Here is a 12,453-nt window from a genome sequence, read left to right as displayed (position 1 = left end):
TTTTGGCAGTTATAATTAAAGAGATTTCCAGTATTTGCAGGAAACATTAAAGTTGTAAATAAGGAGTGGTCACCGGGAAACTGGTCAATCTAGGGCCAATTAATTACTCTCTGTGTGATTTTATTCTATCAACTCAATCACTGTTCTTTAACTTCTCTCCTTATTCCCACCCTTACCATGAATGACAGTCTCAAGGGCAACAGCTCTAGAGTAGCTACCCTGGGGAGCTGCTCTCCAGTTAACAAGGCACTTTCTTTCCAGAGTGGAGCAAGGCAGGAGAAATGGACAGGAAGATAGCAGGGAGCCCAGAGAACAAAATCTCTTACCAAAAACCTTGACTGTGGTGGAATGCCTCAAGATTTTGCCAGATCTGACCACAACACGGCAGGAGAACTTCCGGTCATCATCATGGATTTGGACTGGAGAGAGGTAGAGTTTATTATCTGTGCCTAGCTTGACTCTGTCTTTAAACAATGTGGAATTGCTGATGGAGTGACCTTGGGTGATGAGTGTTTCCCAAGTTCCATTATTCTCCTGCTGAAAGAAATAGTCACTAGTTACTAAGCACTCAATCATGTCAGCTCTGGGCTAGATGTTCCATATGCATTAATTCATTTATATCTGTAAAAATAGAGATGATGAATGAAGAACTGAAATTAAGAGATACTTAGTATATTACTAGAGAAAAGATCTTTACACTTGTCAGTTCACAACTACAGTCACCCTCTCCTAAAGTGAGTAGAAACTTGATGATCTTCTGACTAGAACTTTCTTTCCACAACTTTCCATAAGCTGCATATCGGGGTGGGATTTGGAGGGCACAGCACTGGGGGCTAATGAAAGACCGTAGTTCTTATTTTAAGTTCAAGAATCTTAATGCTAAGATGTCCTGTATTAGCTTTGTTTTAAATCTTCACTTAAATTGGATGACAGTTGTCCTCCCTTCTATCTTCCCTTTAGAAAAGGGCTCCTTTAGCTCCCCTTGGGGCCAGGACTAAGATGAGGTGAAGAGACCCCTAAGGCATAGCATTTAAGGAGGCATTCAGCCTCGGGATTCTGTAAGTGCAGGGTGGGCGTCTGAGAGTAAGTGCTCCTTAAATTTTGTGCCCTAGGTGCCTCCTAGTCTTGGTCCTTGCCCTTCTGTCTTTATTTCTGTTACCTTCAAGGAGGACACATAAAGGGTAGACAGTAAATGTTAATCTGAGTTCCACAAATCAGAGTTTATTTGAAGTATTTCGTTCTTCTATTCCATATCCTTTCTTGCGTCTGTGAAGAAATGCTCCTATTATTCTTGCCATACCCAGAATTTCCATGGACAAGATCCCTGGGATTTCACTGTGCTGGTCAGTGTCAGTGTATGTGCTAAGGGCCAGTGAGGAGGGGACTCTTGAGGGGCACAAGGGTAAAGGAAGGGTTATGCCCTCATTCTTCTTTAGTCTAACTTAATATTCTCAATTGAGTTGCTTTGAAAACATTCTGATGCCCAAAGTCTGTCCTCTGGAGATTCGACCTCAGTGGTTCTGGGATGAGACTTAGGCTGGGGCATTTTTTTAAAAAGGTCCTCAAAGGATCCAGGTTTGAAAACCACTGATTTAACTGTAAACAGCAGATGAATCATGACATGCAGAGATCAGTGGGAAATGAAGAGAACTAAGATGAAGAAAGTTGAACAGCAAGTAGTACATTTGATGGGGAAGGAGACACACACACACACACACACACACAAACGAAAAGAAAGATCTGTCACTTGGAATCTCTGGCTTAAATCTGTTAAAAAGCCAGATGATTCAGAGTAGTAGAAATGGAAGCTAAGTGAGTAAGAGAATTCAAGTATGAGTGAGGAGCAGAAATGGGGGAAACATGAAGGCAGACTTCTTAAATAGTTCATACAGGTATTTCCAGAATATATTTCATAGAACTTCTTCTGTAAGACACCATTCTTTAGGGTCATATGGCTAGGACTGGTATCAGCTTTACATACCCATATGTAGTTAGTGCCCCTTGCAAAGAATGATACTCTGCTCAAGATATTCCTCCTGAAACAATGTACATACCTTTGTCCCCCCCAAAAGAGGGAACCAGGTGTCAGTGCTGCTATCTTCCTCATGAAGATACACACAGAAAATTAAAGGGAGAGAGCTTGTATCCTGGAGACAGGGCCTCTGAAAGGAGTCCTTAGTATTGGGTGGTGACAGAAGACCATGGAAGGCCCTTCAGTCCATGGCTGCTGATCTGGAGGCCAATCATTAAGGAAGCAGGCTCCCCCTGCAGGTCTCCAGAACCTTCTCACTGACACAGCTCTCGCTTCTTGCACAGGTTCTGTTTTTGTGAGGATCTTAAGAGTTCAAAAGGCTTCTTGGTCACTGAGTAAATGACTCCCCACCTGGAACATTTCCACCGGCTACTTTGTAGTGGGAAGAAAGGCAGTCAGAAGCTGAGCTTGAAGACTAGGAAGACAAAAGCTGCCTTTGCTTTATTGTGTAGCTCCATGTGGCTGGCTGGCATAGTTTAATTGATGCCAGAGTTAAATAGGGGGCTGAGGCAAGAACCTGCGTGTGAATGGCCGCCTTCACAGAGCAAAGGAGAGATGAGGTGGGGAGAAAATGAGCTCAGGCAAACAATGAAACGTCTGGAGCTGGAGAGGGGAAAACAATTCTAATATTATGTTACCACCACTACTAAAATTTTATATTCTTACTAATCATAGTTTAAATTTATTTAGCACCTACTATGTTTTAGATACTCTGAAAAGTCCTTTTAAGTCTCATTTATTCCTTATGACAATCTGGAATAAACTAAGGCTAAGTAATTTGTGCAAAGATCAAACAACGCAAGGTATTTGAGTCACAGCATCGAAAAGCAGAGATGCCCAGGTCCAGGGACAATTAAGCCTCAGAGACAACATGCAGTAATAAAAACCAAACCATCACAAAATAATAAAAAGAATTTTTTTTTTTGAGTATCCAGAATGAAAAATTTAAAAGAAATTCCAGGAACCCAAAGGTCTTTATACAAATTGCTAATTGTGGAGGTGTGGGCAATTTGTTGATTGAAGGAGCTCTTTTATGATATACTGATCCACTTTGGTGATAGGGGTCAGCCTCAACTCTACTTGATAATAATGATCTTAGGTAACCTGGTCTGCTGCAAACAGACCGGTAATTGGTCTCGTACCGAGTCTTTACTCTTCCCTGTTTGTGTTTTTCTCGTTTTTCAAAGAAAAAAAAATGACAACTTTTTAAAAATCTTAATAAATGTTCCTAAAACTTAATGGGATTCTCAAATTGGAGGACCCATATGATTTAATGAGGAATGCGGCCTGAACTGGCTAATATGTATGGTACACGTGTCTGGTCCCGACACTCAGTAGATACCCAAGTAAGACAAACTCGCTGTCCGCCAGCCTCACTGATGACCATCTGTATTTCATGAGAATTCACCATATGCAAGGCTAAACTGAAGAATCATGGAGAGTCATAAAATGGATCCTTTAAATATGAACTTTAAATATGTACTGAGTACAGGTACTATGCTAAGTTATTTAGTTTGTGTTACCTTCTTTATACATCACAATACCAGCGTCAGGTCCATACTATAATCATCCCCTTTTACACAGGAGGGATCTAAAACTTCGTTAGGCAGCATGTCCTAAGTCATACTGAATTCTGAGACAAAAGGAAAAATGTACACCTCTATATACTCTTCGTAAAATATTCTCCCATGCTTTGACCAGGTGGAAAAAATTAATAAAAAATCTACAATTAGGAAATTTTTATGACTGTGTAAAGTTGTGCCCATGGGGGACACGATACTATGAAGTCCCAGAAACCACAGTCTAATTGGAAAATACTTCGTGAATAGCATAACTGGGTCTCAAAGCAGACAAAAACAACAGCTTAGTTTTGTTTAAAATGTTGATATTTTGTTCATCATGCATTTTCCCTAAATTTTGGTTTTAAAAAAAAGTTCATTAAAATATGTATCTTAGGGGCGCCTGGGTGGCTCAGTCGGTTAAGCCGCTGCCTTCGGCTCAGGTCATGATCCCAGGGTCCTGGGATCGAGCCCCGCATCGGGCTCTCTGCTCAGCAGGAAGCCTGCTTCCTCCTCTCTCTCTGCCTGCCTCTCTGCCTGCTTGTGATCTCTGTCTGTCAAATAAATAAATAAAATCTTTAAAAAAAAATATGTATCTTAATTACTATTTTGGGGGCAGTCCCTTAAACTTTGTACCTAAGGAGAGGATCATGCTCACCTCACCCTAATCCTAGCTCCGAGGTCACACAGTAAACAGAGGAACCAGAATTTGAAAACAACAATTTCCTTCCCAAAACTCATGCCGTTAATGATTTTGCTATACTCAGCCTCATAAAAGTAGAGAACAAACAGTCCTTGCTTTTTCTGCTTCTAGTCTATTTGAGGAGAAGAATAAATTCACAAAAAATCCCTCAAAATCAGGACCCATAGAAGAGAAATAAATGTATAATTTAATTTTGGGCAGGATTTGGATAAAATATTTGGCATGATGAGGGTTGGGCAGGGTCATAATGAATCATGAAAAGCTCTTCTTATATGTCCCTCAATGACCTTAATGACAAACCTTAAAATAATTTATGAAGGCTTTCCTGTTTTTGCCCTAGAACCAGAATTTCCAATACAGAAAAGAGATTTTGGTACTATTTGATTTAGTGATGTTATCTCATCTCCAGGCTGGCCTGAGCACCATGTCAGACCTGGCTGTGTTGACCACAGCCCATGTCAGGTGTTGAAAGTATAGAGCACATTCAATAAATTCTGTTAATTGTATCAGCTATTGCTTCTTTATCTCCAAAATGCTTCCTATCTTCACATTTCTTCCATTTATTTTCCATCCAGTCAGTGCTGTCAAGGAGGGCTGCTTACAAAACTCCCCATGTCTCCTTTGTAGAGCACCAGAACAATATTTTCCCAATTATCACAATGGGTTGTGAGTCCTTTGTGGGTTGGCTACTACTCTATTTCTGATTACAGTAAGGACGATTAGGGTCAGCTGCCATCAGGTAGAAGGTGAGTCTTGCTTTCTGAATAGCTAGGCTTCCCACAGGCATGGGAAACCAACATTGATTATAATTCCCATTTAATTTTTGTTTAAATATAAAAGATTACAAATATTGAAGAAGAGGATATAGAAAAGATTTATTTATAGACAGAAATATAAAGAAATATAAGCACATAGGTTTTAGTTATGTGCCCTTATCACAAATATTGAACTGTCTGAATCTGATATAGACTTCTTTTCATGATTTTAAGGAGAAAAATCATGGGTTTTTCTTTATCCACCAACTTTGGAATCAAACATTTCTTTGATATCTCTCTCTTCATCTCCATTTCCAACTTGTACTCACGGTCCCGGGGTCTTGGTGTAGTACATGTCTGATGTTTGCTGGCCAGCTGTTCTTTAATTATCCAGATCAAACATAATCTAAGAAGATTTTCCAGGTCCATTTATGCAGAACCAAACGATTTTCCCTCTCGGCTGCCATTTCTTATGTTTTTATTAAAGCTGTATTTCATGGCAGGAAATATATGCCATGTAGTTTTGTATCCCCACAGGACCTAACACTCAAAATGGAGTCATGTATGTTTGTTGGACTGAACTGAAATTTATGCTGTAGGAAATCAGGGTGATACCCTGGAATGAAAACAGAATATCAGATGGTATTTAGAAGCTCCCAGGATAAGTCTGCAGAATTTCCCAGATGACTCTATACTTGTGTGTCAGAACATAAACTGAGAGAAGTATTGCTTGTCCTTTACCTACCAACTGCATACCATCTAAACACAAACATCCTATGACTTCTTAATTCATTATCCCATCCTGTACATAAACCCTCAGTGTCCACTGAAGGATTAACCTTTCGTGTTTATTTAATTACCTCTCACACTAGATCAATGTAGGATACACTATTTGCATCTGACGACTTTTACTTCAATGTAGTTGCCATCCTGGAATGTAACTTCCCCAAATGCAAAGAAACCACCCCCATGAACACATTTAACACAGCCTTTGCATGGGGTCAGGTACAAATACTTTTTTATAACTGAGGGATCTTAAAGACCACCTTTCCCATGAGTGTCATAACAGAATTAATTAGGTCTTTAAAAATCCAACATACAAGAAGACATGCCTTTTGTTTTTCAGTGACCTAGATTAAAATAATTTTAGTTTATAAAATTGTTTCCAGGGATGCCCGGGCGGCTCAGTTATTTAGGCGTCTGCCTTCGGCTCAGGTCAGGATCCCTGGGTCCTGGGATTGAGTCCTGCATCAGGCTCCTTGCTCAGTGGGAAGCCTGCTTCTCCCTCTCACTGCCCCTGCTTGTGTTCCTGCTCTCGCTATTTCTATGTCAAATAAATACACAAAATCTTAAAAAAAAAAAATTGCTTCCAGGGCTTAGTGCGGCATTTGAAGGGGAGGGGCACTTTGCAGCTTTTGAGCTTGGTCCAGCAGGCTCCTGCCCTCCTCAGCTCATCTTCACCACCTCCGCTCTTTAACCTTTTCCTAAAAGCCGCATTGTGTCACGTTTTTAAAAACAACTGGCTTGTCATGATTACTACTACCAGTTTAACAAGAGATAAAAGAACGAAAATATAGACTGAGGGGTATTTGTGTCCAGCTGCAGTGGATTCCCTAATATGAGCACATCAGCGGATTTCCTCTCAGACCTGCAGAATCCCACAGCTGCCAACAGTGCGGAGCACAGATGTAAATCGGAGGAGCAAATAGATTTTGACATTTAAAAGGGAATGTGCAGTAGGAATTTCCTCGGCACATTTGCCAATACGATGTTCCCTTTGAAGAGAAGTTTCTTTCAAAAAGATTCCTCAAGTCATCTGTATCATGGTGCATCCTTCAAAGTGACAGCGTGGCTGGAGGTTCTTGAAGTTTAGGATTGCCTCACTGTGTGACCTTAGGTGCACTCTTTTCATCCCTTATTTATCTCACATGCCCTGGCAGGATCCACAGGTAATGTCTTCATAGCCTTCTTCGTTTCTTTGAAGACAACCACCACATAGAAGATGCCTTATCAGTTATCTAGTCGTTGATACCTAATGAGATGCTCAGTAACCAGTTAAACAGGCAGCATGAATTTAGTGACCACCATTTAATATGAGGCCACTGAATAGGACTGTGGAGGAGAGGGACAAAGAGGAACAGATCCATTCAATTATTTATTGAGTCTTTGTTGAGCAACTATGTTCTAGGTACTAAACGAGAGGCTAGGGATTTTTGAAATGAGTGGCATAGTTTTTTTGCCCTGGAGAAGCTCATAGTCACACAAAAGACACAGGCTGGCTGAAGTATTGACCCGTGCTTGGAAAAGCAGATAACCCAGCCTTTAGATAAGATAAGAACACTATAGATCAATTTACCAGCCACTATCAATCCCTACAGTCAAGCTTTATTAAACTGTATTATTGTTACTATTAAACTTGATGATTCCCCTTGATAGTGAAATTGTGGTATTAGAGTGGAAATGTTTGCCCTTGGGTGGAAGCTATGAATAACACAAACAAGGTGTAGTGACCTTCCATTGCTGTCATGTCTAGGACAGCCAGTTCCTGCCCTCTTGAGATCATCTCCTCTTTTCAATTTTTTTTCTGAGAGCCTCTTTGTATCATGTTTGTTAAGAACAACTTACACTAATGATAGATGTAACAACAGGAAGATTTACGTTTTGGAAACCAAACCGTACAAAGGGGAAAGAAGGTGTTTTTTTGACAGATGACAAAAAGACACTGTAGATTTTAGGACAGTCTGAGAAAGTTATCTTAGAATATTTTTTTTTCTTTTCATCCTACTGACTATCAAAAAAAAAATGTATCTAGATACTGAAAACTCATCAGTAGGTTGTGTTCTGAAGCCTGCTTGCAAGTCCATTATTTTGAATTTGGCACATTGTCAGACAGATCTTTGTATATGAAGGGTCTAGTTTCTAAGCCAGTCCACAAAAATTTAGGTAACTCATAATATGAGTGATCATTTATGTGGATACAGCGTTTTGCAAGTGTATCAGCCACTGTATTCATGGAGATCTAGGAGTTCGGCAAGAATTGAAATCTTGTGTTTTCATTTTGATGACAATCTAAAAATAATCAAAATCATGTTCTGGATCATCTAAATCAACACCCCATTATGTGATTCTCAAAATGGTGCTTATGGTTATCTTTGTGTTAGTCTTGTGTCATCAACCAATTTAACAATAGTAGAGGTTTACTATAGATTGAGATTAAAGCTAGCTGCCATTTGGTTGGATTGCCTTGGGAAGTTTTTCATAGAAATCAAGGTCTCTGGCTTCTTTTTCTTTTTTTTTCCCTTCCTTTTCTTCCTTCTCTTCCCCTCCCCTTCTTCCCTTCCCTTTTATCGCTTCCTTCCTCCCTCCCTTCCGATGTCAGAAAACATGGCAGCTATGGGCCTGCCCCAGCCTGTGGCGATAATACAACTGAGATGGCTGCTTCTCATATAGTCCTGCTTCTCTTGTGTATGTTTCCTCCTGTATCTTGTAAGCAATAGAGTTTGTGTGTCCCCATCTAAAGGAATGTTGCGTATTCCCCAGGATGTAGCAGCAAGCATTCTAGGAAAAGGGGTCTCTCCCTCTGCATATGTTGTTTATAAGACAATTATTTGTGCATAGGGGTTTCTGCTGCATGTGGCTCCTCTCCAGGACACCATCACAATCCTTTCTCTCTGTAATTAGGGTCTGGTATATGGCTTGAAATAGAAACTAACCTTTAGGAACTAATTTTTAAATTACTGTATTCATAGACCCAGAGGCTTGCTGAGTTGGAAGGAATCTTAGTACTCACCCTTCCTTCCCCTGCCAGTCCTCAACCTTCTACCTGTGTGCTTCCTTCCCTATTATTACTTCTTATTCATTTCTATTTCATTAATATTTAAAGATCATTGTAGTTATTCACTGAAAAGGGCAACACTTACCACCAACCATGCAAAGGTGAACTCAGACGAAATTTCTGAGGAGGTGTTTTGAAAGCATGGTATTTCCAGAGTCTGATTTATCTGTACTTCTATTATATGGCTGCTTCTCAATTCATCCTGTGTGACTATAACAAAATATAGGTGAAAGAGACATGAATATGTGATCGGTCTATAAAATGCTTTTTGTGAAAGAAACAAGAACAGTTTTAGTGGAGAGCTTCATCTGCCCTCAGGAGACACCTAGGACAAGGCAAAACCCCACTATACTCCTCATTGTATAAATGGCAAAAAGGAACCACTGAGGATCGTAGAGCTGCTTATCACTGAAAAATTACAAGGAAACTCCCCTAAAAGAGTCCAACTCACAATCTGGTATGTTCCTCTGCTTTGACCCCAAAACGGTGCTTTAGGCTTCAGATCATATCTTTTTGATCAGTTGGAATATAAAACTTTATAGCCTGGCCTCTATCCTATGAAAAATCCTAATAGGTTTAAAGTTTTTTTTAGAGACATTTTAGGTTCATAGCAAAATTGAATGGGAAGTACGAGAGTTCCCACACCTCCCTTGTCTCCCATGCATGCACAAGCCACCCCTCCCCCCCTTATCATCCTTAATCACAGTGATGATTGTATCGTTACAATTGATAAAGCTACATTGACACATCATTATCGTCCCAAGCCCATAGCTTGTTTCCATTAGAGTTCCTTCTTGGCCCTGAACATTCCATAGGTGTAGAGGGCTGTATAATGACCTGTATTCACCACTGTAGTGTCACACAGAATAGCGTCGCTGCCCTAAAAGTCCTCGGCGCTCCACCTACTCATCCCTCCCTCCTGCCAGACTCTGCCGTTCGCTAATCTTTTTACTGCCTTATTGCCCCTCTGAGCTGTCTTTTTAGAACTTATAAATATTCCTCCAAAGAGGGAATGATATAGAAAGATACATAAGGAAACTCTGAAGAAGGCACTAATGCTAATGGATTATTTATTTATTTATTTATTCTTCATTTTAAAGGTTATAAGAGACAAATATCAGTTTCCCAGGTTCTCCTTGCGAAGTCATACACACACACACACGCATTTGTGACTAAACTACAATAACATCAAAGAATAGTTTACAAATGAACTCTACCATCTTAATATCCCGAAAATCTGATTTTCTTTTTTCCATGTCTATACAACTCTTGTTTGTATGCATATGTTTTCTCATGCTGCAGTCCTTTTAACCAACAAATATTACCCCGTATTTTTGCTCGATTGTTTTTGCTGTCATATATATACATCATCATTTGGTTTGTCATTTCCAATTACTGAATCATGTGTTCTCTGTTTGGGTTTTTAGTTTATTTAAACTACTATAACCTATATAGCAAGGATTATCCTTATACTAACAGCTTTCTTCTGACCATTCAGCTACTTATTCTGTGAATTTTGGGGGCACCTGGGTGGTTCAGTGGGTGAAGCCTCTGCCTTCAGCTCAGGTCATGATCTCAGGGTCTTGGGATCGAGCCCCATATCGGGCTTTCTGCTCAGCAGGGAGCCTGCTTCCCTTCCTCTCTCTCTGCCTGCCTCTCTGCCTGCTTGTGATCTCTCTCTCTCTGTCAAATAAATAAATAATTTTTTTTAAGAAAGTCTGTGAATTTAATGGATATGAGTATCCTCATTATTATTAACAGCATTTATTTTTAAGTGAAATATTTCTCAGTTTGGTATATGTAGCCTGTAGGACTTCGTTATATTCCAATGTCTTAGCAACAGAAGCTTTACTGAAAATTCGTTCTTCCTGCCTTCCTTAATTGAAACCAGGCCTCTCCATTAGGCACATCTTTCCTACATCATTCTCAAATAGTGGCTGTTTATTTTCTTATGCCCTTATTTCCTCAAAATGAGGAGGGAGGACCAGTGCTTTTCTTGCTCCTCATTACCGTTTCCAAATATTATTCCAATCCCATTATTAAAAGAAAAAAAAATCCTTTCTTTTATGGTTAAGACGATTTAGCTATTAACAGCACTTCCAAATAGAGTTATTTGTATACTACCACTGATACTGCTTGCCAGGACTGCTTACCATCATTATTGTCATTACTACTATTTAATTTTATTCCTGATATTACTGTAATTGTTTTTATAATTGTTTTACTGACGTAAGTTTATTTTAAACAGAGGATGATGGTCTAGGCACTAATATTTGAGAAGTGCATGAAATACACTTGGTATGTTATTTATATTTTAATATATATTACCCAAATACGTACGTATTAAATTTTTGTAAAGCTGATCCAGATTCTGGGAAGTTGGGAATGCAACCAACCTCACTTTTTAAATATTCCTGAAACTCCCTATAAAAACAGACAAAGTAACAAGAGCAGCAAACCTAAAAACACACAGGAAATATGTGTAGGAACACTCATTAACAGTATGTCCCCATTAATAGATGGGGACAAATCACTGGACCACTGCCGTATCAGCAACTGAGCAGAAATCAACAAGGAAAATCGACTGGGCTTCTTATTTCCCTCAGAACTAAAGAACGTCCTCTCTACCCCCTCCCCCATCCCCCACTAAATGCAACAGGTAATCACTGGAAAGACATGCAGACTAATCTGAGAACAGCAGCAGAAATGTAGAAAGGAGTTTGCAGGCACCAGATTACCAGTGCCTTCAAGGGAAACAAGAAGAGGCTTGTCAGTGTTGGAACAGCGGGTGCTTTTTAGACAGATCCCGTACTGGGAAGAAAACCCTGGGAGTAGAATCCAAATTAAATAGGATAGGTCCAAAAGGAGAAAGCAAATAAGCAATTTAGATAAAAGTGAGGGATAGAAGGAAAAGAAGTATATCTCAGAAAGTACAATAGCATATTATTTACCTTGAAAATAACAGAAGACAGTGCTCTAGAGACACTGAAGACTTTAAAAAAGCTAGCCTGGTCCACCCTTCCATAGCAAAAATCAACATGCGTTTACCTTAAGCGTAAGCAATAGAAAAGGAATGGGGTAAAATCACACATAAAGAGACCATGAGAAGAGAAAACAAAAGAATATCCCCTCAACAATGGCAGCATTTTAGAAAAAGACAATTTCACAATAAATAATGACTTTAGACTAATAACTCAAAACAAGGTGAAAGAAATAAGGGAAATGATAGGAGCTGCAAAAAATTTTAACAAGACTGCTAAATGAGTCAACTGGAAAGAAGGAAGCTCAGCAGAGACAGGTGAGAGAATCCAGGAATGGGTTGGAAATAACAACTCATTGTAGAAATTAAGAGCAAACTAGAAGAAAAACAAGAACATACTGGCCCAAAAGTTAATGCTAAAAGAAATTTAAAAATTTCTTTTAATTTATTCTTAAATTCTTAAAATTTCTTTTAATTCTTAAAATTTCCTAAAAGAAATTTTAAAATCGAATAAAAGGGAATTTTTAAATAATAAATAATAAATTTTAAAAGAAAAAGTATCACTTTCAAAGAAAATGATAAGCAAAGA

General features: G+C 39.1%; 1 protein-coding gene across 4 annotated transcripts in view; it reads right to left on the bottom strand.

Annotated features, from left to right (window-relative positions):
* Positions 1–12,453, bottom strand: part of CD96 (CD96 molecule) — an 89,586-nt gene that overhangs the window by 62,109 nt on the left and 15,024 nt on the right. For 3 of the 4 annotated variants that reach the window (XM_013060885.2, XM_045088358.1, XM_013060887.2), the window contains exons 3-4: positions 8,970–9,094; positions 327–537 (exon numbers count right to left, since the gene is read on the bottom strand). In XM_013060885.2, the coding sequence (XP_012916339.1) occupies positions 327–537; positions 8,970–9,094 (336 nt within the window). The remainder of the gene's footprint in view (positions 1–326; positions 538–8,969; positions 9,095–12,453) is intronic. The other variant, XM_013060886.2, reaches the window with a different exon arrangement.

The sequence above is a fragment of the Mustela putorius genome, unplaced genomic scaffold, assembly GCF_011764305.1.
Source record: "Mustela putorius furo isolate JIRA1106 unplaced genomic scaffold, ASM1176430v1.1 tig00003834_pilon_pilon_pilon, whole genome shotgun sequence".
NCBI classification, from domain to species: domain Eukaryota; kingdom Metazoa; phylum Chordata; class Mammalia; order Carnivora; family Mustelidae; genus Mustela; species Mustela putorius.
This window is presented reverse-complemented; position numbering and strand designations above follow the sequence as displayed.